Source organism: Acanthisitta chloris, unplaced genomic scaffold, assembly GCF_000695815.1.
Source record: "Acanthisitta chloris isolate BGI_N310 unplaced genomic scaffold, ASM69581v1 scaffold37450, whole genome shotgun sequence".
In the NCBI taxonomy this organism is placed as follows: domain Eukaryota; kingdom Metazoa; phylum Chordata; class Aves; order Passeriformes; family Acanthisittidae; genus Acanthisitta; species Acanthisitta chloris.
The window spans coordinates 1-14,854 of NW_008653999.1; the positions used below are offsets into that span (position 1 = coordinate 1).

The 14,854-nt window shown below is 43.4% G+C and overlaps 2 protein-coding genes across 2 annotated transcripts; one reads left to right on the plus strand and one right to left on the minus strand.

Moving 5' to 3' along the window:
• Positions 1-5: 5 nt before the first annotated feature.
• On the plus strand, positions 6-619 carry LOC103810100 (lactosylceramide 4-alpha-galactosyltransferase-like; the record flags this gene model as incomplete). Its single annotated transcript, XM_009082988.1, is given in 2 exon segments — positions 6-117; positions 120-619. Coding segments are annotated over 2 exon segments (612 nt in total), but the record flags the coding sequence as incomplete, so codon positions are not given.
• A 1,002-nt stretch (positions 620-1,621) lies between these two features.
• LOC103810110 (poly(U)-specific endoribonuclease-A-like) lies at positions 1,622-10,742 on the minus strand. The gene is made up of 7 exons (XM_009083000.1): positions 10,732-10,742; positions 6,062-6,161; positions 3,790-3,901; positions 3,505-3,630; positions 3,312-3,420; positions 2,270-2,438; positions 1,622-1,879 (listed from the first exon to the last, which is right to left on the minus strand). Exons 1-7 carry the CDS (start codon positions 10,740-10,742, stop codon positions 1,622-1,624), a joined length of 885 nt encoding a protein of 294 aa, XP_009081248.1.
• Between the last annotated feature and the right edge of the window lie 4,112 nt (positions 10,743-14,854).

Here is a 14,854-nt window from a genome sequence, read left to right on the forward strand (position 1 = left end):
CTGGAACACCTCTGGAAAAGTGGTACTCGTGGCCTCTGCGGCACTTGGAGCCTTATTTCTTACCCATCCTGTCTGATGCCTGCAGGATTGTCCTCATGTGGAAATTTGGGGGCATCTACACATTGTGCTTAAGAACTTGCAGAACCTCACCAATGCCCTTGGGATCCAGTGTGAGGATGAACTGAATGGGGCCTTTCTGTCCTTTGAGCCTAAGCACAAGTTCATGGAGCTTTGCATGCAGGACTTTGTGGAGAATTACAACAGCTGGATCTGGGGGCACCAGGGCCCACAGCTCCTAACACGTGTCTTCAAGAAGTGGTGCTCCATCAGGACTATCCAGAGCATGAGCTGCAAAGGTGTGAATGCTCTTGCCCCAGAAGCCATTTATCCCATTCCCTGGCAGGACTGGAAGAAGCTATTTGAAGCAATCAGCTCCCTGAAGTTTCATAAACTCCTTAAGAACACCTATGCTGTGCACGTCTGGAACAAAATGAGCAAAGGGACCAGACTAAACATCTTCTCCCAGACTCTGCTGGCTCAGCTCTATTCTGAGTTCTGCCCTGCCACCTATGCCAAGATGAAGGGGGACCCTGAAGGGCATTCAAGACCTGCAATGTGACCTCTGGGTGCTTAGCTGCAGGGAAGTTGCCCAACCTGACGGAAGCTGAGTGCCTTTGACCTTCCACAGGGTTGGTTTCTAGACCACAAAGCTGTTGTTCTGTGTGACAGCTCCATGATTTTATTCCATGTCTGTTATCTACCTTAGGTCCTATGTGTTTCAAAAATTCAACAGTTCAGCCTCTCTTGTTGTGCTTCAGGAGATTTGATGCTACAAGGAATGGTGAACTGATTCATCAGTGTCTCTCAGTTGTTCCTCTATTGCTGTTCTCTCAATTGCTTTGGACACTCTAATAGCTTTATATACTTTCTAAATTTTGGTGTCCAAAACTGCACACAGTATTCAAGGTGAGGCCACTCCAGTGGGGAGCTGAGTGGGGCAATCCCCTCCCCTTCCTGCTGCCTGATGCACCCCAGGACAGAGATGTCCCTCCTGGCTGCCAGGGCACACTGCTGACTCCTATTCCACTTGCCATTGACCAGCACCCCCAGGTCCTTTTCCATGGCACTGCTCTCCAGCCTCTTATTCCCTAGTCCATCCATACATTCAAGGTTGCCCCACTCCATGAGCAGAATACCGCACTTGGCTTTGCTAAACTTCCCAGAGTTGGTGACTGCCCACACCTCTAATTTGTCCAGGTCTCTCTGCCTTTGAGGGAGTCAACAGCTCCTCCCAATTTAGTGTCATCTGCAAACTTACTTAGTTACTTAGTAGCCCTTCAAGTCCTGCATCCAAGTCATTTATGAAAATGTAAATTTGATCCAGCATTTAATATGAGCAGGAGTATGTTCCATGGTTTGTCAGACACTGAGTCACAGCACACTACTGATTAAACACTACCCAAAAGAGAGTGTCATCAATTTTTACTTGCAATGAGTTTTATAAAACACTAACTTACTCTGTTGTTTGGTTCTGTCCATCCCCCATCCATTTCTCCCCTCCCCACCATGCTCACTCTTCCTCTGAGAAAAAAAAAGAAATGTTGCCTTCTCACTCTAACTGCTAGTCTCCACTACTGGTCCTGAGGAGTACTGGATATGCTGTTCCAGTGTGGTGCCCATGGCGCCAAACAACGATCTGTAGCTCATATTCATCTATCTTCACAGTTTCACGTGTGACTTTTTCTTTATCCAGCAGGAAAATGACAGTGTAAAGGGCAGATTCAAACTCTGGGCTGACACCAGTGAAGGTGCTTCCAATTGGCTTGACTGAACCCTTCCAGCTGAACTGGATGCTCAAAACTTGGTCATCATGGTCAGGCTGAAAGCACAAAAAAAAGCAACAGAATAATCTCTAACACAGCTGTGACAGGACAGATAGAATTTCTGATTCCATGTTTTTGAAAGCTTTGCAAGATTCAGTCATCCTTGGTCTGCCAGGATGCACACCTCTGAGGCATACATGATCATTTATCTCAATTAAGTCTCAGCAGTGTTGCAGTTCTGTAAACACCAGCACTACTTTTTAAAACAGTTTTTTTCAAAAAAAGAAGCTGGAAAGCATGCTACTATTTGTTCTGCTTATAGACAGTTATAAACAGTATATACTTATTATTGTTCAAAACACTTGAAACTATGATTGTATCACTGTGCCTTGTTTCATGACAATAATTTTTACCTCTGGATCCATTTGTCTTACTTGCAAAGACACTGTCCTTGTGCTTAGCCTGGTTTTGTTCTTCCGAGCGACATATCCCTTGTAGTCAATTTGACTGTACTTTTCCTGAAGGTAAAATTGCACCCAGTTGTGCAAACCTAGTATCTGTTTACCATGCCTTGTTTCTCCAACAAAAACATGTTCAAAACCGCAAGAATCAGGTCTGTAATAAACAAAAGAATAACATATAGATCTTTTATGTGTTTAAATAGTTCAGACTGGCAGGGGTAAAAGGCAAGAAGATGCACAACCTTGCTTTGGTTGATTTGTGAGCAGTTTTTGTCTGGATTGTTGGGTTTTCTTTCTTACTTTGCACAAAACTTGCAATAAAATCTAGCCATGAAGACTGAATTTGTATTTGATGATGAAGGTTGCTAGTAATTGCCACAGATGTATCACTGCTGCTTATCCAGATTTTAGCAAGGCTTCTGGCACTGTCTCCCATAACAGACTTACAGTCAAACTGATGAATTACAGATCAGAAAAGGTGATGATGTGCTGGGCTGTAAAGCAGATGAATGTCTGTGGTTGAAGGCCTATAATTAGGTTCACAAAGTGCAGCTGGAGGCAATTCAGCAGTGGTGTACTCCAAGGGTCAACACAGTCAGCATCTTATCAGTAAGTCTTTAAACACAATCTGTATGGGAGCCATGAACACCTGATTTAGGCCACATTCACAGAATCACAGAATGGTTTGGATTGGAATGGACCTTAAAGATCATCTAGTTCCAACTCCCCTACCAGGGGCAGGGACACCTTCCACTAGCCCTGGTTGCTCAGAGCTCCATCCATTCTGGCCTTGAGCACTTACAGGGATGGAGCAGCCACAGCTTCTCTGGGCAACCTGTGCCAGTGCCTCACCACCTTCACAGGGAAGAATTTCTTCCTAACATCTAATCTAAATCTACTTTCTGTTAGCTTGAGGCCATTCTGACACTGTCTTCCAGTTCTGAGTGTAACAGATGGCACTTGGGCTTATGTTTGCCTAAACCAGAGTAGCAAAGACATTATTAGTGGCCATATCCATCAAACATACCTGTCTCTTTCCTTCCTGGCATAGAGCTGGAACCAGATGTCATAGAGCTGATGTTTGAAGTCAACAAGGTTTGGCTTTGCTAGGCTTTTTTTAAGCAGATATTCATGAGCTAGCTGAAGGAGAGAAAACCAAGATAGATACAGTTTACTTTTTTAATTCAGTGTTTTTTAAGCAATGAAAATAGATCTGTTACTCATCCTCATGACTTGTGTCGCTAAAACAGCATCAAGAAAATGATTGTTTTCAGCTATTTCTTCTGGCGTCACTACTTCTGCTACACCAGTTGATGTCTCATAGTTGTCCAATAAGGAAATAAAAGCTGCAGAAAAAGAGAAACTCAGCATGCTCATCCTGATGATTAGGCCATACCTGTGATCCTGGCATTAGAGAGTGCCATCATAAAAAGATGCCATAGGCTATGCCTTGACAGTCCTTAGAGAAAGCCATTCCTTTTTATGTCAAAGTGAAAGGGTCTTACTTGCAAATGTTTTTATGCTCTTCAGGTAATCTTCATTTACATTCTGAAACAGATGTCTGGCTGCACTGTCCTGGACAGCACTGTCACCCTGCTGTGCGGGACCCGCTTTTCTCTAGGAGAAACACCAGAGCAAAACGATGTGAGAGTGCGTCTCCGTAGAGGAGACAGTGCCTGCCTTTGTAATAATCAAAACAAACCCTATAATGCTGTCAGAGCTTTTCTTAGGAAATGTATTCCTATAAAACAAGAGAAGATATTACAGTGTAAAGAAAAAAGACATAATATCTGACACTGTAAGAGCCTGAAATTCCTCTTTTGACTCAGAGATGATTGTGATGACTCATGTGATGGTTCAGTTCTGATCAGTAGCCAGCTGTGCTACTATGCTATATACATCACAGACAATAAACAGAGGCAATGTAGAGCCAAGACCCTCTCTCAACACAGAAGGTACCCAAATCTCCCTTTTGTTTCTTCTATCTCTGTGCAGCTGTAAGGAGGCTTTCCTGACAATTTTTTAATTTCTCTTCCAAAAAAGGCATTCTCAAAGACAAAAGACAGATGAGTAGCAGTTTGTTAACATGGGCAAGGAGTAGCTGCAGCCTTGTTCTTACAAATGGAGAAACCATATGGGAGAAGTTTTCTCCACACACATTTTGGCTTGAGGTGGGTACCCCTATTCAAGTTTATCAGCAACAGAAAATTATATGTTATGATACGAAGCAACATTGGAATAAAATGTTTGAGTAACATCAGAATAAAGTGAGTACTTCTGAGTACAAAATTGGATTCTGAATATTCAGTGGCCTCTTGCAATTTGTGGCCCAAACACATGGTCATGTTTGCACTACACTGGTCAGGAGTGAAATGGCTGCTCTTCAAATGTAATACCCACTCCTCCCTCACAGTTCCCTGGGACTGGAAGCAACGACTCTGAAATCCTCCTCACCCACACCTCTGTGCTATTCCCCACTGTCCAGGAGAAAACCAGGAATTCCTCCCTTATTTCCCTAAGAATGACTTGGGACCCATCTCCTCTTGTCCCTTATTGCAAGTCACCCAGACCATACATACATGCAGTCATTCACACACTGAAACACCCATGGTGGAGGGGACATCAGGACATCTCTAGTCCTGCTCAAAGTGTGGTCAGCACTGAATTCAGGCTGTATTGCTCAGGGTGTCATCTTGTTGGGTCTTGGAAACCTCCAGAGTTGGGGATTTCATAGCTTCTCTGGGTATCCTGTTCTGATGGCATTAGTCCTTGCTGAATTTCATGGTGTTCCTTCCTTAGCCTATTCCTCTAGCCTGCCTAGGTCCAGTGGAAGAGAAGCCCTGTGTTTGAGCATACCAACTTGTTGTGGTTTAACCCCAGCAGCAGCCAAGAACCACACAGCCTCTCACTCACTCCCCCACCAACGGGATGGGGGAGCGAATCAGAAGGGTAAAAGCTACAAAAACTCATGGGTTGAGATAAAGACAGTTTAATAGAGAAAGCAAAAGCTGCACACACAAGCATAGCAAAACAAGGAATTAATTCACTGCTTCCCGAAGAGAGGAGGTGTTTAGCCATCTCCAGGAGAGCAGGGCCCCATCACACATAACGGTTCCTTGGGAAGACAAATGCCATCACTCCAGATGTCCCCCCTTCCTCCTTCTTCCTCCCACCTTATATACTGAGCATGATGTCATATGGTATGGAATATCCCTTTGGTCAGTTTGGGTCACCTGTCCCAGCTGTGCCTCCTCCCAGTCTCCCATGCACCCCCAACTTCCTTGCCAGCATGGCAGTACGGAAAGCAGCAAAGGCCTTGACTCTGTGTAAGCTCTGCTCAGCAATAACAAAAACATCTCTGCATTATGAACTCTGTGTTCAGCACAAAACCCAAACATAGCCTCATAATAGTCTCTGTGAAGAAAGTTAACTCTACTTCAGCTCAAACCAGCACACAACTTCAGCACCACAGTTTGCTGTATCTGCGAAGCTGGAAAGCTGGCACTCCAGCTCCTCCTCCAGGCCACTGGTAGAGATATGAAATGTTATAGGACCCAAGGCAGACACCTGAGAGACTCCACGTGTAACCAACATCCAGGTAGTGTGGACCATTTGTACTGTTCCCTCCTAAGTGTTGCTGTGTCATTAGGATGTCCTGCTTGTGCCACTGGCAGAAATAAAGCACAGGCAACATTTTTAGCAAGAGGGACTTTTGCAGCCACCTTTTCCTACAGCACCACACTGCCCTTAATCCTCATGTGACTTAGCAGTGGTTACCTGCACATCAATGGTGTAGTCTTTCCCAGGGGTAAGGCGGTTAACATCCACATTCCACATTTCATTGAAAAGTTTAGAAAGTTCATGATTTAAGGCCTTCCTGTCAAGAAATACAGAGAAATACACATGTAAAAAAGACACAATGCAAATCACTTCTAGAGTCTTTTAATGTGACTCCATGTTCTGGATACCAGCTTGTCATCAGGAGAAATTTCTCTTTCTCCTCACACCTTCCTGTCAGGGCCACTCTAAAAACTGCAAGGCTTATGATTCATGTTAATATCTAAAGAATGCAGGCAACCTGTAAGGAAACTTGAGCCTTCCCTAAGGTTATGTTAGAGTATATTTTAACAAAGTTCTTGTTGCTAAGTCTTCCTGCAGTTTTCCATGCACTGAAACAAAAACGAAGATGGTGGTGTTCCATTCATGAGGATTCTTTATACAAACCAGAGGCAAGCAGGAGACTCTTACCAGTGTGCAGCAACTCTACCAACAGAACAGGAAGCAAAGTATTCTCTCTATGATGCTTTTCTAGCAGAAATCATACATACACTCTTCCTACCTTTCTTCCTGGAAGCAAGACTCCACACAGGACAAGTTTTCCTTTGCCCGTGCATGTGACTATCCTAGCGTAAAGGTAGCGTGACGAAGGGTGAGTAAGGCTCTGACCACAGGATCTGCATACAATAAAGTTCTCTCCTGCACTAGTATCTGATGCACATACAGACCTATCCTGGATGCTCCTTTCTTTATTTTTAATGGAATTTTGTTCTGCATAATAGTGTACAGTTTTCCATCCATCTATCAACAAGATTTAGGAAGGGTTGTTATTGTGATGAAGCACCTGAAGGTAGCTCCAAGTGCATCATGTCCACACTAATAGGACCAAGGCAAAGAACAGAGTGGAGAAGAAAGAGAAGTGGATTAGTCTTTTAATGACTGACAGTGGAATCAATCAGTTACAAACCAGCATATGCAGCAAAGCCCTGAGAAGAACCACTTGATAATTTTTAATTCTTCTCCAAGGCAGATGTTCTTCAGAAAAGAAAAAAAGTGCAGAAATGTGTCAACAATGAACATTTATTTCAAATAGCTATTTGGGCAACTTGCCATTGTTTCAACAACTGGTTTTCCCAGACTGAACCAAGGCACCTTCAAGCCCAACTCTGAACCTCCTGATTACTGTTAGGTCTTCTTCTGATCTGGTCAAGATGGAGATAACTCGCTGCATCCTCCTGCCAGTGGCAAAGTCCATGTTCTCTAACAGAAAGAGCACACAAATGTTGTGGCAAGGTCACAACAGTCTTCTGATGTGGCAGCCTTCATGTGAGGCAGCTTGAGAGCCAGGTGGGCACCTGCCCTGTTGTTGGCAGGGAGGGAATAGAAGTCATAGCAGACAAGAGGGCATTAACTGAAATGGTTGGAGAATAGTCCAGAAGCAGTACAGCATGATTTTATGTGTCTTCTCTTCTCTTGGACTGCACTTTGTGGCTGACTCAAAAACTGGTTGTTTAAGCTCTGTATTGAAAGAAACAGAAGGCAGCAAACTGTGCCTGGAGATCTGAGACTGTTTTTTCGCCCATTATTGAGCAATCTCTTTTCTCTAGAAGTGCCTGTGTAACTTTGTGGTGGAACTCATACAGCCTAAGATTAAAACCCTGAAAAGCATAAGTAATATCCGCTTAACTCCTTGAGAGCTTGTTGCCTGAAGGAATTCATAGCCCTGAGTTAAGAGCCAAAAGCAGGCAGTTTACATTAAAGCACCAGAGTGTGCTGCAGCAGCTGAGGAGCATAAAGAACATGATATTTACAGACCCTTTAGAGTGGGAAAAGCAATCTCCTACAGAAGGGCAGGGCAGATAACCATATCTACTTTGGCTGCCACACCTCAGTTTGCCTGTAGCCATGAATCTGAGCCATCGTGTAGCTCAGCTACGCTGGAGGCACTGACAGTGTCTCTGGCATTTTGAGGTAGTTGTGGATGGGAAATTTTCAAGATTACTTGACTTTTGAACTGGGCTTGGACAGGTGTCAGTACCTGAAAGAAGGAAAGGACTAAAAATTCTAGTGTATGGGAGCCAAAGGGTATGTTTGTTGCTAGTGTTAAACACGAATATGAAGGAAGACTTTTGCTTGCCATTCTCACATGGATCTTATGGTGGAGAAGAAGGAGGTTTCCACAGAGCCCTTGCCCAGACTTCAGGCTCTGCTTGCACAGCAGAAGTGTGGCTTGTGGCATCACACAATCAACACTGGCTGTGCAGTCCAGATGTACTTGCTCAACTTCCTGGGCAGTTAGCCTCACAGCATATCACAGAAACCACCAGCAGCAGCAGTTTTATTTATTTTCAGCCATAACTCCATAATCTTTCCAGAGTCTTAAGAAGATCAATCCCTTCTCCAAAGAGCTTACAAACCAGCACTAAAGAGAAAATTGTTCACCTCACCAGCTCAGCTAACGTCCCAAGAGTAGGATTGGCAAGTTCACAGAACAGTACCAAAGATGTTTTTCAAACTTCAAGTCTACATTCATCTTACCTTGGACTGACCCAGTTTTATTTGATCACTTTTCTGCTGGGTTCGGGACCCTCCTCCTGACTGCTTTTCTGCATCAGCCTATCCCAGCTTTTTGAGAGCAGACATACTAGGTTTAATACAGTTTTTATTTAGGGCATAACTACCAGTGGTAAGTACGAGTCTGCTGTCTGTCGAACATCCAAGGTATGTGAAATATTAGGGGGTGTGTGTTGGATTGTTTTATCATATTTTGTCCCACAGATACAGTATTTTATATACACATATTTTAGTACATATTTAATTTAGTAAAAGTCACCTATACAGGAGACCTGTCATCCCTGCAATGCCTATTGTTTGTTCTCAGTCTGCTCTTGGCAGATTTGTCCTATGTTTATAAAGGCTCTGTTTGACCTCTCCTGCTCTAGAAATGTTAGGGAATATCACATGAGCTCATGGAGGCAAGCTCAAAGAGTCTACTCAGGAGAGGGTTACTGCAAGAGAGTACCTACAGATTTCAATCCTTTTATTTGTTTAATAAATATATGTCTAACTAAATGTATTCCTGCATTCATAAAATGTGTCCTAAAACTCTGAAGTCACTTAACTGTGTAAAATAAAAGCCTTTTCTCTTCTACATCTCTGCTGGGTGCTATCACAATATAACAATGGGTTTTTCCTCTCTTTTTTGTTGTCCCTTTAGTTTACAGAGCTGTACACATTGAAACTGGGGATTAAAAAAAAACAAACTCTTGCCAAAGCAAAGAACTTGTTTAGCAACTTACACAGTCATCTTGTAAAAGCTCTTTCTGAACAGTATTTCTTTATAAAAGGGCCATAAATTTAGTTTACACATACAAGGTGAGACAACTTCAATGACAAGATGCCCTACACCTTCATGGAAATCCATGACACACCAGGATTTAGGTAAGGTATTCCTGAAAAAGAGTATTGCACATTTACTCTCTGGTTTTCAATACAATTGCATGTATGACTCAAAGCAGAGATTTTTATCATTGAGTCTCAATCCCTTTCCTATGGTGAAAAGCTGTCAGTTGTTAGATTGTGCTTTCATATAGAATAAATTATTTCTGTGCAAGAAACCTGCCCAGTTGGATTTTGTCCACTTGAGAGCCTTGCTTGGATGTGCTTACGTGAGCAAAGCACTACCCCAATAACAAGAACATGTAGTCTGCACTTTTAAGAGCTGAGAAAACATTTGGTGGAGGTTCTTTGCAATAGTAACTCTGATGCACCAGCAGTGTGACTGGAGCAAAACAATCTGTCATCACCCTTTTATTATCGCTTTCAAGTGAAACATTCACATGGTGTCCCTGATTTTTCCAAGTGATTTTCTTATATGAAACCTTCATTTTACCTAAAACAATGCCCCAAGAAGACTTTATTGCTGCAAATCAGAAATCACTCAAGACATGATGGGAATTGAAGGTCAGTGGTGAATAATGTGAACAAGTCAACAGTGTCAAGGCAAGAAAAACATGTATTGCAAATGGGTCAAATGAAGCCCTGCGAAGAAGGTTTTAAAAACACTTTAGTCTTTACATAGAAAAGAAAAGCACTTGGAATACTTGATGAGCAGTCATTTACAAGAAGTTCCCAATCATTTAAAGAAAACTGGTTCAAGTGTTGTGAAATACCTGCGTCAGCTTATATGGTTAATAGAAGACAGAACAATTCTCTCCACTTTCCTCTTATGCCAGTGTGTATGTCTTTTGAGTCTAGTGAATTTTTTTCATTTAAACCTGGTATTCGAAATACCCAAGGATAAGTAAGGCAGGTTTTGTAAGCGGAAAGGAAAAGGCATTGTTAAGGGACAAACATAAGGGCAAGGCAGTTACTCAGAAGTCTGCCAAGGTCCTGGGCAGGCAGGTCATGTTTGAAGAACCAATTCTATGCCATCAGCTATGTTTACACAAAATCTTAGTATCACCTTAGTTTTAAGATAAACCAGCTTATGATTCAGTAGTCTCACTGACCTTTTACACTGTGTTGAGCTAGTAGAATAGAGGGAGGAAGCAACATTATTGCTGTGCTGCATGTCATGTAATTTTCACCCTTTTACATCTCCCCACATGAATATATTCCATCCCCACTACCCTTCATGTTAGAGAAGAATTAGTATGATTTTCTCTTACCCACTTGCCATGTCAGGAAGAACTTTTTCTCTCTGCAAACAGTCTGAGCAAGAGCAAGGCAATCTGAAGCTCAGCAATCCTCTTGGTAGTCCAAGGCTCAGCGCTGTCTTCCTCTTCCACTCTGCCTGCCCGCTGAGGACTGTCACTCAGAGTGAAGGGTAGTGCAGGAAGCCAAGGGAGAGGCAGGAGGTGCCAAACCCCACGTGAGGATGAGGACGTGGAGTGTCAGGACAGCACCGCAACTCAAGCCTCTCAGTGCAAAACCACCCAGACCAGGAAGTCAGAGCCACCTGTATCAGGTTCTGCTTCTCCTTATCTCCTCCAACAATCTGTGTGGCTGAGAATACAAAAGGTGTTGGCAGAGATGCGCAGCCACTGTCACCTTCTCCCCCCTGGGTTTTCACATACAGTATTGAGATCCGTGTACGAACTTCAGACATGAGTCACAGCATTGCATCTTGGAGTTATGCTGGATTATTAGCTAAACAAGTTTTAGAGCTCTGCATGAATTTTGGATCCAGAAATAAGCAGTGCAAGTCTGAAGCCTTGACTGAGACACACAGGACATTCTAGTCTTGCTATTCTATATACAGTTGTTATTTGACAATAGAAAGGAAGATGATAATCTGAGATCAAAAGAGTTATATATGGGGAAGGAAAAAAAACCTGATGTATGCTTCTGTATTTACAGCTGAAATTGCTGTAAATACCTAATATTAGGAGGCTTTATAATCAGGAAATGTTGTAGAAAGGCAGCACTTTGCAAGCACCACTGGAAGCAAGTGGTGGCAGGTGCTGGTAAATGCAAGACCCTCTCCAGTGCCTGTCCTGGGAAGCTTGCATTCATTCATTCTGTGGCTAAATTAACCCTCAGATGACTTAAAGCTTATTTTTGTTTGATTGGTACTTTTAGCATTTTCATCTTCATAATAATTAACCCCTGAAAAACATAGCTTGAAGTGCCAAAATGGCTTGATGTTAGGATACCAGTTATACACATGGTTCTTGCATGTCTAGTCCATGTACCCCTTCCAAGAATCATATTGGAGCCAAATAAAGCTCAGGAAAATTATAACACCTGACACAAAGAATTGCATAGGAAACAAGATATGCAGCTCACTTAAAGCACTTAAAAGTGAAGCTTCCCTCTGACACTGGTAGGGGAAATGAATGTATCTCAAAATTGAATACTCTTAATTTTAACAGAAATTTTCTTTATCATTTTTTGCTAGTTTTTATTGCAGTTCTGGGTAAATGAGGCAAAATACTAAAAAATCCAGTGCTCTGGATTTATCAGCTACCCCAGTTTATCAGCTGAATGCAGGAACTCTTTCTAGGCTATCATTTAAAATATAAAATTCAGTGGGTATAATCTGTCTCTAAGAACTTTGTGACTTTGTTACTCACATTAGCACAAAGAGCTCAGATGGGAGCTCAGGGAATTTTCATTTACAAGCAGCATAATCACTGGAGTCAGTGGTTTTAAGTTATTCTTTGATAAAATTACAGGTCAGATCAGTAGCATCACTAGCAATTTCACAACCAAATGTGTACTTAAATCTGGTTTAAAACTTCTGTCTTGTGATTTAGACACTGAGCTAAGAAAAACTTAAGGATCCCAATGACTGCAAAGGGTGTGTTTGCCAACAGAAACGAAGCACTGATCACAGGCAAATTAGATTAGCACAGAATCTGGGTCATTCCCAGGTCTCATATAGGCAGTAAGAAAACCTGAATGTCCAGAGAGCAGCCTTGGTGACTGTGTGGGTTGCCTTTCTCTGCAGGAGATCAGCAAGTGCTTTATACATACACAGGGCAGTGTATGTTTTCTTGTGCAAGAGTTGAGGCCAGGCTGCCCCTGCTCTCTGTTCCTCTTTTTGTGTCACGAGGGAATGGGGAGAGTACTTGATGCTGTCTCACTCACATCTCAACAGCATTTCAAAAGTAATGGGGCAATAAACTTGCAGATGTTCTGCCTGACAAAACTGCCACCTCAAGCATCAGATGCTTGCAGACCAAAGCAGCCAGGGCTCACACCTGCACAGAGAACACCTTTGTGCTGGATAGGCTCACTTGGGGAGACTGAGTAAAAGCTGGCAGCTAGAACAAACACCATGCAGATCAAAAGCAGGCTCAGTCCTTTCCCCAGGAAAGGCAGAGCAGGCTTTTGGGTCATATTTTGTGTGTGGATATAGGGAAGAGGAAAATCTATGAGACACTGAGTATGCTCCCATTCCCATGGGAGCTTTGGCTATTGCTGCCAAGTCCCCACAAGCTGACCCACACTGAAAAGCAGTGGAGATATAGTCTGGTCTGGTCAGTGGGATCCCTGCCAGGTCAGAACTCACTGAGAGTAGGACATGGGGACACCGAGATCTCCATATTTCCTTACGTATTAATACTCAAGCTAGAGATTCACCTGACAGGTTGTCTCCCACCAAGCTCCATGGTCCCTGTGCCCAGACTGTCTCAGTTATGTCCCATTTCCTAAGCCTCAGTCTCTCAATCCTGAAGTCCTTATCCCTAACCAATAGTGTTATAATCCCTCTACTTACTCAGGAGTTTCTGGTGCAGCAGCTGTCTGCGAAGAGTAAGAGGATTACACAGCCAGGCATCTTTTTGTCATAGAAATGTCTGACAGGAGTTAATAACTCCATTCCAGCAGCTAAAGGTAAAGACCTAGACTGTGCAGTGACACGACCTGCTTACCTTTAGGTTGGTCAGTTAATATTCCTTTACCTACTGATGCTAATTCCCAGGTTTAATAGCTAAATCATGACTGGGTTTTGAATCTTCTCACAGCCAGATAAGCAGCCTGCACAGTCAGCAAACCCAGAGGCTGAGAGAAAACCTCTCGGGCACACAGGAGGCTCAGTGTAAGCTGAGGGACTAAGGGAGGAATATTTTAGGTTTTGTAAAATTTATTTATTCATTTTTAGTATTATTATTAGGACTGCCAAACATACACCTTTCTTGATTTTGTAAGAAGCTGTGTCTAAGACCCATAAAGGCCTGTTCACTGCAAGTGAAGAGAGATTAATTAAAGAGCTTTGAAGTGTTTCATGTTTAGCACAGACACAAAGATGAATTTACTTATTAGTCATTAATTTGTACTCCTGGGTATAAAGCAAAATGTTAGCTGTTCTGACTGAAACCTTCTTTCTTGTTGCACAGCTCAGTTCTGGTGCTTTTCAGATAGATGTTGTCATTAATGAATCAGGCTGTTGGCCATCAGCAGCCTAGATGAGAGGGAGCAGAATGGTTCAGAAGGGCCAGTGCAGGGCATCCTGACACCCAGGCACTTTTCTCCTGACCTTGGGTTGTGTGCAGGTGCTGGCTCTGAAGCCGTAAAGGTGAGAGAAATGAAGACCTGAGAAGTCTATTTGATATAAAAATGAATTGTGGTGTTGACACAGAGAAATGATCCTTTCATCTTGAATAAAGTTGGGCTTCAATTAGAAAATGACAGTACTGTAATTTTACTACCTGATCATTGAATGGCTGAGACATTTGGGTTTGTTCAGCCTGGAGGAGAGAAGGCTTTGGGCTGACCTCATTGCAGCCTTCCAGTACCTGAAGGAGCCTACAGGAAAGCTGGAGAGAGACCGTTGACAGGGGCCTGGAGAGACAGGACAAGGGGGAATGGCTTCATACTGACAGAGAGTAGGTTTAGATTGCATATTAGGAAGAAATTCTTTCCTATGATGGTGCTGAGGCACTGGCACAGGGTGCCCAGAGAAGCTGTGGCTGCTCCATCCCTGGCAGTGCTCAAGGCCAGGTTGGATGGGGCTTGGAGTAACCTGCTCAGGAGTGAAAATCAACACTGCTTTGTTATCAACTTGCTGGAGATGGTTCTTAAAGTCCCTTCTAACCCAGGCCAATCTGTGGTTATTTATGCAGTCAACACCGGGCAGAAGGGCGCGATGCCTGCGCTGTGTTGACACCCTGCGGGCAGCCTGGCACAACCCGCGGCACTAACACAGGTCCCTGTGGGGCGCGCCCCGTGTCGGAGCGGAGAGGCAGGACCACCGTGTGCTCCCACAGCGATGTGCACGGGGAACAGCGCTCCGAGCGGCCACAGCACCACTGCCCCGGGCAGCGCGTGTGGCGTCACGGGGCGGGC

Excerpts from the sequence above, each read along its gene's own strand:
- LOC103810110 (XM_009083000.1), bottom strand. Across the intron at positions 3,631-3,789 it reads GAGCATAAAAACATTTGCAA|CTTTTATTTCCTTATTGGAC; the intron begins GTAAGACCCTTT and ends CTTTTTCTGCAG. Across the intron at positions 2,439-3,311 it reads GCCAGGAAGGAAAGAGACAG|ACCTGATTCTTGCGGTTTTG; the intron begins GTATGTTTGATG and ends TGTTTATTACAG.